We start from the raw sequence: 16,769 nt of genomic DNA, 5'->3' as shown, positions 1-16,769 counted from the left end.
CCAAGGGCTGAGGAAAGGCGAGGGTATGGGTTTTCTTGTTGGGGTGATAAAAATGTGCTGGAATCAGATGTCAGTGGTTAGAACACATTAGAATATAACAGATACCACTGAACTGTACCCTTTAAAATTGTTAAAATGGTGGATTTTATATCTGTTAAAAAATAGAATACTTTTGGGCGCCTGGGTGGCTCAGTTGGTTAAGCGACTGCCTTCGGCTCAGGTCATGATCCTGGAGTCCTGGGATCGAGTCCCACCTCGGGCTCCCTGCTCAGCAGGGAGTCTGCTTCTCCCTCTGACCCTCTTCCCTCTCGTGCTCTCTATCTCTCATTCTCTCTCTCTCAAATAAATAAATAAAATCTTTAAAAAAAAAGAATACTTTTAAAAGATAATCATTTAGCACATTTTTATTGAGTGTCTGCTGTGTGGCAGATAAAATGACGTTTTATTTAGTGCAGTGCCTATGCTGGAGGTGTTAGATGGAAATAATTTGCTTTAAAGTCAGTCCTGTACCAAGCATCATCTTTGGTACTGGAAATAGATCTAGGAGAGAGTACCAGTCCTCACACAAAGGTGCAGCGAGGTGAATTAATTATAATGAAATAACTGCTGTCCGTTGACCACTTGGTGTGTGCTATAGCCTGGATGCCAGGTGCTTTTGTTTATTTTATGCTATTTAACAACAGCCCTGTGCATAAGAAAACTGTGTGTGGATCAAAAGAGAAAATAATTTGCCCAAGTGAAAAAGAGCCAAATCCAGAACTCAAACCCAGGTTTGCCACAATTTTTATTTTTCTGTTTTCAGCAACCAGAATCCCTTTTATTAAGAATAATAAGACAGGTCATGATAAAGGGTCCAGTTTAATGCTCTAAGAGCATGTGAACAGGGTGGGCCCAGTGGCTCTGATTATTATCAAACCGGCCCCTTCTGCAGCCATCTGGAAGCTGTCCTTCCTGGCTTCCATTCCTTCAGGAACTGAGGAGATTGGCATTCGGAGAAGCTCCAGTCTCCAGAGGCCCTGGTGTGTGTTGACTGGCAGAGGCCCCTGATAGTAGCCTGCTCCAGTAACCCCCACCCCACAGCTCTGCAAAGAAAGGTACAAAGTGCAGCCCTATAGAAATCATCTGTGAGGTTTCCCTTCTAGAGGGGAAAATTATCTAAATAGCATAAGTACTGCCCCATGGAAGTCTTTATGATCCATTGGATAAAGCCGAGCATTTTGCAGATGGTGACTACAGACTGTCCCATAATTTGGGGGGACAAAGATGTGTCTCTGAAGAGACTGGAAAAGTTAGATGGTGAGAAAGGGACCAGGTGATGGTTTCCCAGAATATCAGGCTCTGCTACCAGTGTGGCTGGAACCTGGGTCCCAGTCAGGATGTCAGTGAGTTCCTCCTGTTCTCTGCTCCTTGCAGAACGGTGCGTCAGGCTCCTCAGCTCTAGTGGTTCTCAGGCTGCGTTTGCACCTCCGCAGAGAGATTAGGGAGGCAGCCGTCTGCTCAGTCATCATTGCCACGTCAAGTAATTTGTCATAGGCCATATGGCTGATTTTCCAGCAAGCTCTTGTGAGCTCCAGGAGGATGTGAAGTAGGCCGTGTACTGTGTATAAATGCAGCACTGACAGAAGCTTCAGAGCATCTGCTGCCCCAGAATTTAATTTATTGAATTAACGGAACCAAATAAAAGATCAGAGAGGCTGGAGCCAATAGTAGGTTACAGAGACTGCCCAGGCTGGCCTCTTGGGCCCCTTTCAGCGTCTAGGCACTGAAAGAAGTGAGTTGTGTGGATTGGTCCTTACTCTGTAACATTAGTTGAGCAAATATATTTTTTAGGACATTGTGCTATTTACTTTCCATGCATTCCTTCCCTTAATTATAATACCGTGAAGCAGGTACTGTTATCCTTATTTGAGGAGAAAACAGAGGCTCATAAAGGTTCAGTAGCTTGCCCAAGGCCCCACAGATGAAGATCCTTCCCTCATGGGACTTATAGTTTAGTGGGAAAAGAAGAGATTAATGGTAAAAAATATTGAGGGCTGAAAGTCCAATAGGATCTGACCTCTAGGATTGCATTAGTAATTATTATACTTTATAGACACCCAGATGCTATCAGTGATGAGAGGCAACATCATTGTACATATCACTGAGGAAAAAAATACTTCCAACTAAATAATAACATGCATTGATGGACAGACACATTCTAGTCTGAAAGATTAAAATGTTTCCCTTAAAACTGATGAAATATGGTAATACTCTTCTCCTTTTCTGGGTGCCAGTCTAGTGGAGTCTGATTCATGGCTGGGACCCATTTGGTTAAGGTTTGTTTCCTGAGACATGCCAGTATCGTTCACGTCTAGAAGCAGAGCACTCAGCTGCATCTGGGGGAGACTGGCTGTTCCTGCTGATGCCTGACGTCTGTTCCTGAAGAAACTGACTTAGCTAATATTGAGGCGGGACAGAGGTGCTGAATCAAAGAAGGCAGGACACTGGCTTTCTGCCACCGGAGGTTTTACCCAGGGCTACTTCAGGGTCCCCACCTGCCCAGGTTATATGTGGCAAGCTAATCTCCCCTTCAAAAAATAAGATCTTGCATATATTCCTAAATTTCAAGTTTCCTGTTGAATTATCACTGAATTTTAACAATCTGTCATACATGTCATATGTTTGGTCTCGGAATTGCTGAACTGAATCTTCTGTCTGCATGGCACACATCTGGAAATCGAAAGTTCTAAGTTGAGGATCTGCTTTGCTATTGAAATAATCAGTTTAACCTGAACACTTGATTCTTTTTTTGTTTTGTTTTGTTTTCTTTAAATTTTTTATTGTTATGTTAATCACCATACATTACATCATAGTTTGTGATGTAGTGTTCCATGATTCATTGTTTGTGCATAACACCCAGTGCTCCATGCAGAATGTGCCCTCTTTAATACCCATCACCAGGCTAACCCATCCCCCCACCCTCCTCCCCTCTAGAACCCTCAGTTTGTTTTTCAGAGTCCATCGTCTCTCATGGTTCGTCTCCCCCTCCGATTTACCCCCCTTCATTCTTCCCCTCCTGCTATCTTCTTTTTTTTTTCTTAACATATATTGCATTATTTGTTTCAGAAGTACAGATCTGTGATTCAACAGTCTTGCACAATTCACAGTGCTCACCATAGCACATACCCTCCCCAGTGTCTGTCACCCAGCCACCCCATCCCTCCCACCCCCACTCCAGCAACCCTCAGTTTGTTTCCTGAGATTAAGAATTCCTCATATCAGTGAGGTCATATGATACATGTCTTTCTCTGATTGACTTATTTCACTCAGCATAACACCCTCCAGTTCTATCCACGTCGTTGCAAATGGCAAGATCTCATTCCTTTTGATGGCTGCATAACATTCCATTGTGTATATATACCACATCTTCTTTATCCATTCATCTGTCGATGGACATCTTGACTCTTTCCACAGTTTGGCTATTGTGGACATTGCTGCTATAAACATTGGGGTGCACGTACCCCTTCAGATCCCTACATTTGTATCTTTGGGGTAAATACCCAGTAGTGAACCCTTGATTCTTTACAAATAATAAGAATAGTATAGTGGGGACTTAGTCATTAAGCATCTGCCTTCAGCTCAGGTCATGATCCCAGGGTCCTGGGATCGAGCCCCGCATCAGGTTCCCTGCTCCTCGGGAAGCCTGCTTCTCCCTCTCCCACTCCCCCTGCTTGTGTTCCCTCTCTCGCTGTGTCTCTCTCTGTCAAATAAATAAATAAATAATCTTTAAAAAAAAGAATAGTATAGCTAATACTTACTGAGCTTACACTATGTTCCAGATCCTATCCTAAACACTTTACATAGATTAACTTCTTTTAATTCTTGTAAAATCCCATAAGGGAGAAACTATTATTAATTTCATTTTATGGATGAGGAAACTGAGGTATACTGAAATTATCTTGTTCAAATTCATAGTTAGGAAAGGGGGAAGTCAGGATGATTACCTAGGGACTCTTTCTCTATAGCTTTCCTTTTTGAAAAATTTAGTTTTATCACGGTCTAATTTAGATAAAGTAAAAAATCACCCTTCTATTTGAACAGTTCGACAAGATTTGACAAATGCATACACAGTCAAGATATAGAACATTTTCATCACCTCAAAAAGATCTCTTGTCCCCTCTGTAGTCAGTTCTCTCTCTGCCCCCAGCCCTTAGCAACCACTAATCTGTATAGTTTTGTCTTTTGAGGAATGTCATATAAATGGAATCATATAGTACTTAACCATTTGTTTCTGGCTCCTTTCACTTTGTGTAATGCTTTTGAGATTCACCCATGATTGCTTCCACAGCTCCTTTTTTGTGCTAAAAGCATGTCTTTGTACAAATACATCACAATTTATTCATCCATTTATCCATTGATAAACATTGGTCTGTCTATGATAAAGATGCTCCGAAGCTGCCCTTAACCTGTATGCACAGGTGTTTGCATGAACGTGTGCTTTCATTTATCCTGAGTAAATACCTAAGAATCGGATTTCAGGGTCATACACTAAGTGCGTATTTGGCATCACAACGCACTGTCAACTGTTTTCCAAAGTGGCTGCCCCATTTTGCATTCTGACAGACTTCCAGTTGCTCTGCATCCTCTCCTGCCCTTTGTATGGCCTTTTTAGTCTTAGCCATTCTAGCAGGTGCATGGTGGTAACTCATGGTGGTTTTAATTTGCATTTCCATAATTACCAGTGATGTTGAACATCTTTTCATGTTCTTATTGCTATCTTCTCTCAGCTTTTGTTTGAGAAAGCCTTATTTCACCTTCATCGTAGAAAAATGTTTTTCCCGGATATTGAATTCTATGCCAAAAGTTTTTTTTTTCCTCTCTCAGTATCTCAGAAATGCTCCTTTGTCTTATGGCTTGCACAGTTTCTAGAGATGTCTGCTCTGTCTTTGTTCCCTGTATATCATCTTTTCCCTTCTTTTTTTTTTTTTTTAAAGATTTTATTTATTTATTTGACAGAGAGCGTGAGAGAGGGAACACAAGCAGGGGGAGAGGGAGAGGGAGAGGGAGAAGCAGGCTTCCCAGCGAGGAGGGAGCCCAATGCGGGGCTCGATCCCAGGACCCTGGGATCATGACCTGAGCTGAAGGCAGACGCTTAATGACTGAGCCACCCAGGCGCCCCTCATCTTTTCCCTTCTGCCTGCTTTCAGGATTTCATGTTTATTTTTGGTTTTCAGCATTTGACTATGATGTGTCTAGGTGTGTTTTTTGTTTGTTTTGTTTGCTTTTTAATTTTTGTTTTTAAATTTATTTGCTTACTATTTGCTGATATTCTTAGATCACCTATCATTGACTTGAGAGCATTCTTAGCCATTGTCTCTTCAAATATTTCTTCTGCCCCCTACTCTTTTTCTTCTCTTTCTGGAACTCCAGTTGTTAGATCATTTGATGTTGTCCCACAGCTACTGGATGATCTGTTCTGTTTTTAGTTTGTTTTTTTTTCCCCTGCTTCTTTTTTTTTCCTCTTTGCTTCATTTTAGATGATTTCTATTGACCTATTTTCAAATTTATTGACTCTTTCCTTAGCTGTGTATAGTCTGTTTATGAGCCCATCAAAGAAATTCTTCACCTCTGATATTGTTTTATTTCTAACATTTACATTTTGACTCTTAACTTTACATGTCTCTGTTGGAATTTCTAATCTTTTCAGGCATGTTGTCCATCTTTTCCAGTAGATCTTTACTGTGTTAATCATGTGGCCCCTGTCTAATAGCTCTAACATCTCCATCATTATTGAGTCTGATCCTACAGATTGTCTAATCGCTTGACGACGAGTCCCTTTTTTTTTTTTGCTGCTTCTTTCCTTCCTTACTTGTATGTTTTATGTGTGTGTTATAATGTTTTGTTGACTGCCATACACTGTGTGTAGAAGAACAGTGCAGACTGAGTAAATAGAATTTACACCTGGAAATGGGCAGGACTGTTTAGTGTGGGGACTGAGCCATTATATCAGATGAGCTGGGTTTGGGTATTGTTTCTGTTTTTACCCTCGGTGCACACCAGGCTTCAAGTTCTTCCAGCAATAGGCTGCTGTTACCTTGTGCTTGGTGTGGAGCCTGGGATACCAGTGGGTTTTTTTGTTTTTTCCCAGTGTTTCTATTCCACCTTTAGCTTTGAGTAGTTCCTATGTGCCTTTGCCAGAGAAGGGATCTTTCTCTGCACTCCTTCCCCTCCCTCAATGGTAGACTACTATTGCTTGTTCCTTGGTGCTGTGCTCTTGGTGAGCTGAGGGGGGGTTCTTGGGCCTCCTGCCTCATCCTCAGTCTTAAACAGGACATTACTGGGCCTCAGAGGTAGGGCCTTTTCAGCATTCCCACACAGCCCCTCCCTCGCCAGCAGTCAAACCCTGCCTTGTATCTGTGGTGGCTCTCGGGAAGGAGAGAATTTCCTGCCCCTCCCTCGGGGGAAGCCGACCTCTGCTTTGCATTGGTGCAGGATCTGGGGGCTCAAGGCAACCAGGGGCTGATGGCTTTTGCCTCTGCTTTTCCCTTGGAAACAGTGGATCTGCCTGGTTACTTTGGCAGGAAGGAGAGAGTCTCCCGCTCCCTCCACAGAGACAAACAGATTTTGCTTCTACCCCTCCAGTGGCTCTGGGAGCAGGAGGGTTTGCTGCTCCTCCCACAGCCACTTGAGGCTTTTACCTCTTTTGGGAGGAAGGTCCAGGAAGCGGTCAGTGTTTCACACCTGTCCCCCAGCAGCCGTGGGGGCGTCCTGTATGAGTGCCACCCAGGGGGACTCTTTGCAGTCAAATGCTCTACACTGAGCTCTGCACCCCCCAGGGGGACTCTTTGGGCTCCTTCCCTATCCCAGTCATTCTTGTGGGCCCTGGGTGGAGGTCTGCACAGAGCTGCTTGCAGGTGAGTGTGCCTGTTGTGCCTGGGGCCCCTGCTCATTCTAGACTGAGAGGCTAGCCCATGCTCGACCTCTTCCTCCTTTCTTCTGCCTTGCTTTTTTGGTGGCCCCCTCTTCCTCTCATGCTCTATTAAAGATGAAACGCTTTGTGCGGCCTGACTCTCCTCAGAGGGGCTTCTTACTTTTTAGAGTTAAATTCTCTTGGTTGTCTTGACACTTCAGCCTTCTGAAGGGTTGAAGAAGAGTTTTGAGCTTCTTGTTCAGATAGAAGCAGCATTCTCTTACTGCCTTCTACAAACCGAAAGGAAGCTTTTAAATCCCACTCCCTCTCAAGGACTTTCATTTCCAGGATCTTGTTTACACCTCACTGATTAGGATACAGTGAAGTGGTTGTATCCCCTTCCTAGAACCCACCAATCAAAAAGGGGAGTCCAGAGAAACCAAATGTGCTTCGTGCAGAGTGATCAGTACCAAGTGTTTCCCCCTGTGCAGAGTCACTTGTGCCATGGTTTCCTGCTCGATGAGTGTGTGTGGACCCTCACATGAGCATTGCACCCCTAAGATACCGGGGGCGTCCAAGCAGCTGTAAAGCCCTTCTCTTATTACGGCTTTACCTCATCAAGTGTCTCCCTGCAAAGAGGCCCCCGTGTTTTCATGTGCTTCATCTCATCTGTCCTCACGCATTTGTGTGATACAGGAACAGGTGGTGGCCTCTCCATCCTCCAAACCAAAAGAGACAGGAGTTCTGGAAGTGAAGTGCAGCCCCTGGGATCACATAGCCCAGCTGGTCCCGAACCCAGACTCTCTGACTCCAGCCCGACCCCCATACAGGCTGAGCCACCCTGCTGTGTGCTAATTCTAAGGTCTCCTGGGCAAAAAAAAAAAAAAAAAAAAAAAAAAAAAGCCTCCACAGTCATTTGTTCGGGGTTTAAGCTATTCATTCTGTGATTTGATCCTGAAACGTAAGACAGTCTGGTTTTGTAGACGAAAAATAATATCCCAAACTGGATCATGTTGGTTAGGAAGAGTTTTGTTTGTAACAGGTTGGAAAGCGAGCCCCAGGCTGTGCCCCAGGCTGAGGGCCAGTGTCCTTTTGTCTCCCACAGCTCTCGTTGGCGCCTGCGGAGGGAACTACTCGGCTCTGACCTCCGTGGTGTATTCCCCTGACTTTCCAGACACCTACGCCACGGGGAGGGTCTGCTACTGGACCATCCGGGTTCCAGGAGCCTCCCACATCCACTTCAGCTTCACCTTGTTTGACATCAGGGACTCTGCAGACATGGTGGAGCTGCTGGACGGCTATACCCACCGCGTCCTGGTCCGTTTCAGTGGGAGAAACCGCCCGCCTCTGTCCTTTAACGTCTCTCTGGATTTTGTCATTTTGTATTTCTTCTCCGATCGCATCAATCAGGCCCAGGGATTTGCTGTCTTATACCAAGGTAACCCTTCTCAGCCTCCTGGGGGGCCCTCCAGGCTGCACCTCGGGCTTTGCTGGCACACTGTGGTGACCTGCGGGCCTCGGGCAGGTCTTGATGGGGCTGCAAGGCAGGAGCTACTGACTCAACTTGCGGATTTTCCCACCTCCCATTTCATACATTTACAGAAAAGAGGCGACGCCTGTCAGTTTCGCTACTTTAGTTGTTCTGATGACAGTTGTCATGGCACGGTTGAAAGAAGAACTAAAAGGAGGAGCTGAGACTGATAGAATTAGAAGGCTTTAAAAAGGTCATCTGGCCCATCCTCCTGCCTCCTGATATCTCTGTCAATCCCAAAAGACTAGTTTCTCATCTTCCTTCGAACCCTCCTAAGGGACACCTGGCTGGCCAGGTTGGAAGAGCGTGTGACTCTTCATCTCAGGCCATGTGTTAGAGCCGCACATTAGGTGTAGAGCTTACATTAAAAAAAGAAACTTTAAAGAAGAAAACAAACAACAACAACAACAAAAACCCCAATATACCTTAAAAAAAAAACCAACTGTCCTAAGATGGAGCCCCACTCTCTGCCCCTGTGATGTGCACACACATGTGCCAGGCACATCTCTCCGCCAGCACATGAGAAACAGGGGCATCTGAGACCTGGTCCTTGTCCCGGATGCCGAGGGCCCCGGGAAGAGTTCAGTCAGCGTGTGCTACAGGAAGTCAGAGAGAGGAGGCCTTCCCGTAGGTGGGAGGGACAGTCTCGAGACCAGGTGGGATTTGGGTCAATAGATAGGAAGTAAGGAGGCATTCTGGGCAGAGGGCACCATAACTGAAAAGGCACAAGGAAAGCAAGCAAGCAGGCTCAGGTGTCCTCAAAGAGACCAGTCAAATGGTTAAAAGTTGACAGCCCCTTCTTCTGGCACTTTCTGGGCCAGAGCCTGACAGGTTCTGCTTTGGGGCCAGTGCGGTCAGTGGAGAAAACTGCACGCAGAAATGAATCAAAAAAACACCCTCTCTTCCTAGCCAGCGCGTCCTCCGAAGTTCTCTGTTGTCTCCATCAACTCTCCCCACTCTTAATTTCTTTGATCTTCCAGCCGTCAAGGAAGAGCCGCCTCAGGAGAGGTCCACTGCCAACCAGACGCTGGCCGAGGTGATCACAGAGCAGGCCAACCTCAGCGTCAGCGCAGCCCGGTCCTCTAAAGTCCTCTACGTCATCACCACCAGCCCCAGCCACCCACCCCAGACCGTACCAGGTAGCAGTTTCCAGACACCAGAAAAGGGGGTGGAAGCCACGGGGCTTGAGGGCAGTGTTTTGGCAGTTAGAGAAGGAACTCTCTTCCCAGGCAGGTTGTGGGTACTGGCTCTGTGACTGTCCTGGCCTTTGAGGGACATTTTCTCATTAGCTTGTTTCTTCAGTCCTTAGGAGAAAGTGCTCACCTCCAAAGATCCAGCACGTGTGCCTTTTGCAAGTTGTGATTAATCAGCCAAGCCAGTGTTTTCCCACTTCGAGGATGTCTTTCTAGAGCTCCCAAGGTGCAGCTCCCTAAATTCACTGGCATATACAAGAGCTTCATTCATTCATTCATTCATTCATTCATTCAAAAGACATGTAAGTGCTTCAGGGGTGTCAAGTACTATTGTAGGCACCGGACTATAGAATGAACCAAACAAACAATATCCCTGCCCTCCTGTGGCTTATAAGTGGTAAGAGAAAGACAAGAAGCAAAATAACAGGTCACATAGTGACAAGGTAGAAGAAAAGTCATGCGGGAGAGGGATAGAGAGGGCGTAATGGTCTGTGGTTGAAGCTGGCTAACTTAGCTGCATACTTCCATATTCTCTTTTCTGCCTGGGAAGACCTAGCCTAGGGGTTTTACCCTGCAGGACCCACCCTAGGAGAGTCCTTCTAATGCGTGCTCTGCGTTGCTTGTTTTTATATCCTGGTAGGATTTCACAGGTCACACGTCTCATTCCTCAGATAAGGAAACTGAGGCCCAAAGAGTTTATGTAACTCATCTGTGATTGCACAGTGATTCCAGTGGTAAAGACATCATATATACCACTCCTTCCACCTCCCAAGTGGAATGGACTTTGGACCACCCTGCCTGCTTCTCTCCAAGAGGGAGCTCTAGAGCAAGGCGAGGTGGTCAGAAGGCCTGGGGCTCCTTGCCCGCCCAGCTCTCAGCTGCGTTTGGTGGCTGCCCCCACCTGCAGGGGGCTCCTCAGCCAGACCCGCGTCTCTGAGCTGCCAGTGGTGACTTGGGGCTTCCAACAGACCTCCTTCTGAAAATGGAGCTCCAACAGGTCCAAGAAACCCTGTCTTTTGTACTTGCAGGATGGACAGTGTATGGCCTGGCAACTCTCCTCATCCTTACAGTCACAGCCATTGTAGCAAAGATACTTCTGCACGTCACATTCAAGTGAGTATGAAAGCTGCCCAGTCTCACAAGGGAAAGGCTCAGAACTCCTTTTCTACTGTGCTTCATTTGTCTGGATACAACTGTCGTATCAGAACATGAGGCCCAAGCCCTTAGTCCTAGGCAATGTGAGGCAATACGCATTCCTCATTCTCTGTAGAGTGAAATGTACAACTGGACAAATCTCACCAAGGTTTGAGGGATTGTGTTTGCTTCTGGCTCACAGATATGATTTCAAGGAGGATTGAAACAGTGTAGGCTTAAAAAACAACCATTTCCAATTTTTGATTTGTGCTGGCCCCTTAAAGAGATCTTCATGTTAGAGGAAAGATTTCTAAGACACTACCATGCCTATTTCCTAATGCCTTCTAGAAATTGGGAAACATTCTTAGGAAGAGGATCCTAACATTTTATTAGCTATTGCTTAATAATTATTTAAAAACAATTAAGAAGCTTCATCCTTCAATTCTGACTGATATGGAAAAATGATATTTCCTTCCCTTACTTTGCCACTCGGGTTTAACAGTTCTGTCTTCCAGGAAAAGAGGCAGTTATTTATGCTCTTAATGTTTGTGTACTTCCAGAGAAAAGCTCTGATCTTTTCGAGACCCCTACTCTGTCTTTCCTATGGCTCCCAGTCCAGGCTCTCTCCGCTCCTTTTTGCCCCCAGTTTTATTGAGCTATAATTGATAGACAGGCTCTCTGTATTTCAAAGCCTTTCCTGAACACCGGTGTCTTATAAATCCACCATTTTCCTGACCTTCTCGCTTGCCCTCTGCCACAGAATTTTTAATACGTGAAATGCTGGCTCCGCCACTGCTTTGTGAAGGCTGTCCTTGCAGGCCTCTCTACACTGCACTTTACATTTTTCAGTGGAAACAGTGTCTTTTGTTAGTGTTTACTGAGCTTATCCTCGAGCTTCAGTGTATATACCTACATATTGAAGTCACAATTCACACGGCCTGGGAAAGCCTCTTAGATACAGCAAGAGAGCTGGCGGCTTTCTGTAGGGCCCAGCACCTCACCGCATACCAGGGCCCCACAGCGCATGTCTGACTCCCACGTGACATTGGGGTCCCTCCGCAGCTTCCCTGCCAAGCAGCCCCGGGGTGGGAGGCCTGCCATGGAGGGACAGGGGCACATGTTGGTAGTAAGGCAGGAGAGACTTTGGCTTTATCTTGTTTTAATCAGAGGGGCTTCCAGGTAAATATCATTTAAAGAAAGAGTTCTTCTCTAAAAAAAAATTTGAAAACTCCTCATCTTTCAGTCCAGCCCCTTGCAGATTTGAGTAACTCTTCCAGTTAGAAAGCTCTTTGTTATACTGAGCTGGAAGCTGTGCCGCCTTGTTCCCATCCCACGGACACATTTCATTCCCACAATGCCCTTCAGACCTCCAGGGGCAGCTGTTAGGCCTTTCCCAAGGCCTCGCCTCACTGAATGCCCCATTTCATAGGTACAGGTATCTCAGGAGACAGAAGGTTGTTTTGGGATCTTTGTTGCACCCGACTTGAAATATTAAGTTGTTTTTGCTCAACAGATCCCATCGCGTTCCTGCTTCAGGGGACCTTAGGGATTGTCATCAACCAGGGACGTCGGGGGAAATCTGGAGCATTTTTTATAAGCCCTCTACTTCAATTTCCATCTTTAAGAAGAAGCTCAAGGGTCAGAGTCAACCAGATGACCGTAATCCTCTTGTGAGTGACTAAAAGCTGCCCCCTCCGAGCCCAGGACATGAGGTCCCTCCGAGCTTGAGGCCACTGGGGGACCCGTGGTTTCCTCTGACTGACTCTCCCTGCCTCTCTCTCGGCCTCTCTGGCAGCCTCTGCAGGAGTGCCGTCCTACGGGCTGGAAAGGGACATCCTGCTGCGGGGGCAGGCCTAGCCTGGACTCCCCCCTGCTTCATCACTGCACTTAGGAGAGAGACCCAAAGTCCCAGGGTCTGGGCCCTCCCTGTGCTTCTCTCTCTCTCTCTCTCTCTCTCTCTCTCTCATCTAGAATGGGGGTGTCAGGACAGAGGGCCTGAGATGGCAGAGATGGTTGTGTCTGGCACTGGGCTCAGGTACCTTCTAGATGACTGTAGGGTGGTGGGTAGGTATACTATATGCTGAGTCTTCCCTTGCTTATTTTCTGTTTTGTCCACACAGATCACTTTCTCCCATTCTTTATAGTTTTAAACAGGGATGCTTCTGAGGTTCTCTTGGGGGTTGGCCTTGTCCTATATTCCTGGACATTAGCACCCCAAAGCATAAAGAGGGCCCCTGCTCTGTGCTGACTCTGGGGCTTTGCTCTCTGGGTGCTAGATGAGGATGGGCCTCCTCCAACCCGGGAGAGCCTGGGAATTGACCCCCCCCATCACATCAAGCCTGCCCCCTGCCACAACCGGGCTTCTTTCTATAGCTTCTTTCCATAACTTGGTGATCGTAGAGCAAGCCTGCAGATTGGTCGTATAAAACATGCATTCATTTATTCACACAACAGACTTTCCAGAAAGCTTTTATAGGTGCTCAGTGACTCCTCGTTATGTGGGATCGCCTGGCCTTGCCCCTATGCAGCCGTGGTCCTGTGGAACCTGAGCCGGGCCCCTGAGATTCTCTGACTCTCCGTTCAGAACAGGGAGTATAAATGTTGTGGCTTAGCCTTAGGCAGCTTTGGGTGAGACACAGGCACCAGCAGTCCCTCCTGCAGGCAGAGCTCATTTTAAAAGATGAAAAACCACCCCGCGGCCTGTGTGCTCTGCGGCCCCCTCTGCCCCTTAGTTAAGGGGACAGAGTGCTGTCTGGAACGGCTCAGAGGGCCCTGGTCCCTAGCCCCACACTGCCCTGCACTTCAGACAGGGAAGAGAGTCGCAGAGAGTGGCATGAGGACTGAGAGGGGGGCTTTGGGAACTGGAGACCCTCGACGACAGGCCTCCCAAGATGGAGAGGTGCAGCTGCAGCGGTTGCTGGTCGGGAGGAAGAGCCATCTCCAGCTTAGAAGTCCCTGCCATCCGAAAGTAGGCTTTGTCAACAGCAGCTGAGAAGAGCAGCCTGGGCCTCCGAAGGCCAGTCCTGGGCCTTTGTCAGAGCACGACTCTCCCAGAGGCAACCGGGCCTCGGGCCTTGGGCCTCTGGCCTCACAGGTTCCCTCTTTGGAGCACTTTGCCTATCTTCCCGAAATCCCTCAGCAACCGCCTGCTGCGGCCTTTCCTGGGGTCCTGCCATGCTGGTGACCTGTGTGCGCCTGGCTGCTCCCAGAAACGCAGAGGACCATGTGGGGCCAGCGGGGAGGAGTCTGCAGGGAGAGGTGACACCCGGCATCCAGGGGAGATGCTGCACGCTGGCCAGCAGAGGGGCACAGGGGCACAGGAGTGGGGATATGGGGCAGTGTGTCCACGGGAGGGCAGGGCGCTGCCCCAGCTACCATGTGAGGCCTGCTGTGGGCACAGAGCTGCTCGGTGCTGCCTTCACGCTTTGATCTGGAAAGGCTGATTACCCCGGAGCAGCTGTCCACAGACCCCTGGGTCTGGAGACACAGGCCTGTCCCACGCTACTGGAAATACACTGACATGTGCTGTCTCCCCTCGAAGCTATTCCTGGCTGTTGTGGAATCTCCTCTGAACCAAGTGTCAGGTGTGTGCAGTCACAAAGGGCCCTGTGCCCTGAATAGATCCACTCACAGCACACAGGGAATGCGGAATTTAGCCCCAGGAGGGGGTCGCCTGGCCGAGGGGCAATTGTTCAGTCACCTAGTGCTTCCTGTGGCCATTGGCCTTCGGGGCATCCCATGGGTCCACCTGCCCACCCTGCTCACCTCACACAGCCAGGGTGTTGTCTGAGTCTGCAGCTGGAGCAGCCCATTCTGAGACCCAGGAAGTGCTGGTGACGCCCCAGTGCCCTCCTTCCTGCTGGCCCTGGCACAGCCCACTGCCACCAGGATCAACTTACTGGCCAGGGTGCAGCCTCAGGAAACCCAAACCGGCCTCCGGACAGCGCTGGGGGAGAGGCCATAAATTGTCCCAGGCCCAACCTCCATAAACACCTGGCCTCTGGTCGGAACCTGTCAGCAGCACCCCACGGAGGGTCCCCTGTGGCTAAGTAAACACCTGAGGAATAATAGTCCCAGAGGAGGTGAGGTGTGCTCCCAGGAGCACCGTAGGAGGCCCGCACTTGGTCTTTTAAGAAACCACTTTAGAGAGAAGTGAGGATTGGAGGGGCTGCATGTCCCCGAGAAAGGACGTCATGGATCACAGATTAGGAAAGAAGAAGGGGAGGGACTTTGGGGGCCGCTGTGGCCTGCCACTTTGAAAGCATCCTGCCCAAAGCCTTTGCCCTGAGGTGACAGAGGGAACCGAGGCTGTGAGTGGTGCCTCTAGGCCTGAGTGCCCTCCTCACCCCTTCTCTGCAGGATCCAGTCCCTGCCTTCTCAGCACTGGGCCGCCAGGGAAGGGAGGGCTGCGGGCAGCTGATCTTGTTGCCTCCATGGTAAATGCCTGCAGCCAGCTGGGAACGTGGTCTTAGCTGCGTTTCACAGTGTGCTTGGCCCCTCTGGAAGCACATGGCGCCCCGTGTTCCTCCCTGAGTGCCCAATCACTTGCAGAACAGAGAAGGTGTAGGCATGAAGCCCGGGTGTCCTCCACATCCCCCTCCCTTGTCAGAACAGGGTTGAGGCCCCTCTCTGGCTGTGAGTGAGGTAACCAGGCTGCTATAACTTCTGAAGTGTGGGCTCTGGCTCAAGACTCCAATCAGCCAGAAACCCACAAAGATCAAAGCACTAGCAAGGACAGCTGTTCTGGCCCTCAGGCCAAAGCCGTGCAGCCCCACCCACTCGCCCCATTGTCAGCCCAGGAGCTGGCCTGACACCAGTGGGGCACATAGGCCATCACCAAGCCCCATGCGTCCTGGGCACTTAATCTTCACGAGCACTTAGCAGTGGATGGCCTCCGAGATCCTGTCTCCCTTGTCTGATGAGGCCATCCCGCGTCTCCCACAGAGCCCGGCCCGCTCCCCACCCCATAGCCCAGTCAGCTGCCACCGTCTTGGGTTTTGGATCTCCTGTTTGATGTTTGAGGTCTGCTTTTGTTACTACCTTGGGAACTTTTAACCTTTTGATTGTTTCCTCTGGTGTCTTTGTTTACCTTCCTCACTGTTCTACCTCCTGGCCAGGTCTCTCAGCCTAGCTGCCCTGGCATGGGGTATTTCTCAAAACTTCCAGCTGCAGCTGCCTCCCCCCTCAGGTGGGACAGCTCAGGGGTGACGATGGGGCCTCAGCCCACTGCATGCAGACCCCAGGGAAGCCCATCACACAGGCTTCTGTGTTGCCAAGTCAGACATACTCAACAAGGCAGAAGTGGGGCGTGGAGGAAAGTCTGAGGTAAATCTGCTTCAGAAAGGATGTGTCTTTGGGAGCACATAGTGGGGGACCCTTCCCTTCCCGCACAGGGAGCTGCCGTCTTGGGGTGCACGCAGCATCAAGACCTGCCCACATCCAGACTCACCTTCCCACAGGGATCTTGACTTTGGATGACAAGGCTTTATTTGTAAATATGCTCTTAATATGCAACTTTGAGAATAAAATAGAAACATCATGTATTTTAAAATATAAGATGAAGTGTGACGCACTGTATACAATTTAATATATATTTTTAGGATTTTGTTATTTAAGAAAATGGTTAATGTAATGGTACTTAACTTTTACAAAAGAGAGAAAAATGTTATTTTTACTGTCTGGAGAAAATAAATATTCTCACTGTTGTAGAAACAGCGACGGGCCTTAGCATGTCATTTTTATAGGGGCACTCGCAACGAGGGGGTGTCGCGTGCTGGCAGACTATGCGCTCTTCTGAAGTCCCTGCAAATGCCAGGCCTCACTGTTTGCTCAGTTTTTCCTGTTAGTGCCCCCAGCTTTCCTCAGGTCTCCTCACAGCTTTGACCCACGGTGGATCTTCAGCAGCAGGTCAGATCTGAGGCCTTGGAATTCCAAGTGAACACCTTGGAACCTGGGGCGGGTCATGGGAAGAGGAAAGGGCTTTGTGCTCAGAAAGACCTAGGTTTAAGTTGAGCTTGAGTGG

General features: G+C 48.4%; 1 protein-coding gene across 3 annotated transcripts in view; it reads left to right on the top strand.

The window, feature by feature from the left end:
- The window catches only part of KREMEN1 (kringle containing transmembrane protein 1), a 67,617-nt gene extending 51,156 nt beyond the window's left edge, over positions 1 to 16,461 (top strand). The window contains exons 6-9 of one of the 3 annotated variants that reach the window (XR_015767033.1): positions 7,995 to 8,327; positions 9,401 to 9,559; positions 9,723 to 9,915; positions 10,642 to 10,726. Coding sequence is in view for 2 of the 3 variants with exons in the window: in XM_028124574.2 (XP_027980375.1) it covers positions 7,995 to 8,327; positions 9,401 to 9,562; positions 10,642 to 10,726; positions 12,261 to 12,429 (749 nt within the window). In the remaining variant the exon portion in view is untranslated. Of the gene's footprint in view, positions 1 to 7,994; positions 8,328 to 9,400; positions 9,563 to 9,722; positions 9,916 to 10,641; positions 10,727 to 12,260 lie in introns of those variants that run through there. The other 2 variants (XM_028124574.2, XM_028124575.2) reach the window with 2 other exon arrangements.
- The last annotated feature ends 308 nt before the right edge of the window (positions 16,462 to 16,769 follow it).

This window comes from Eumetopias jubatus, unplaced genomic scaffold (assembly GCF_037043125.1).
Source record: "Eumetopias jubatus isolate StellerSeaLion01/CBP00866 unplaced genomic scaffold, mEumJub1_p1.0 scaffold_16, whole genome shotgun sequence".
NCBI lineage: Eukaryota > Metazoa > Chordata > Mammalia > Carnivora > Otariidae > Eumetopias > Eumetopias jubatus.
This window is presented reverse-complemented; position numbering and strand designations above follow the sequence as displayed.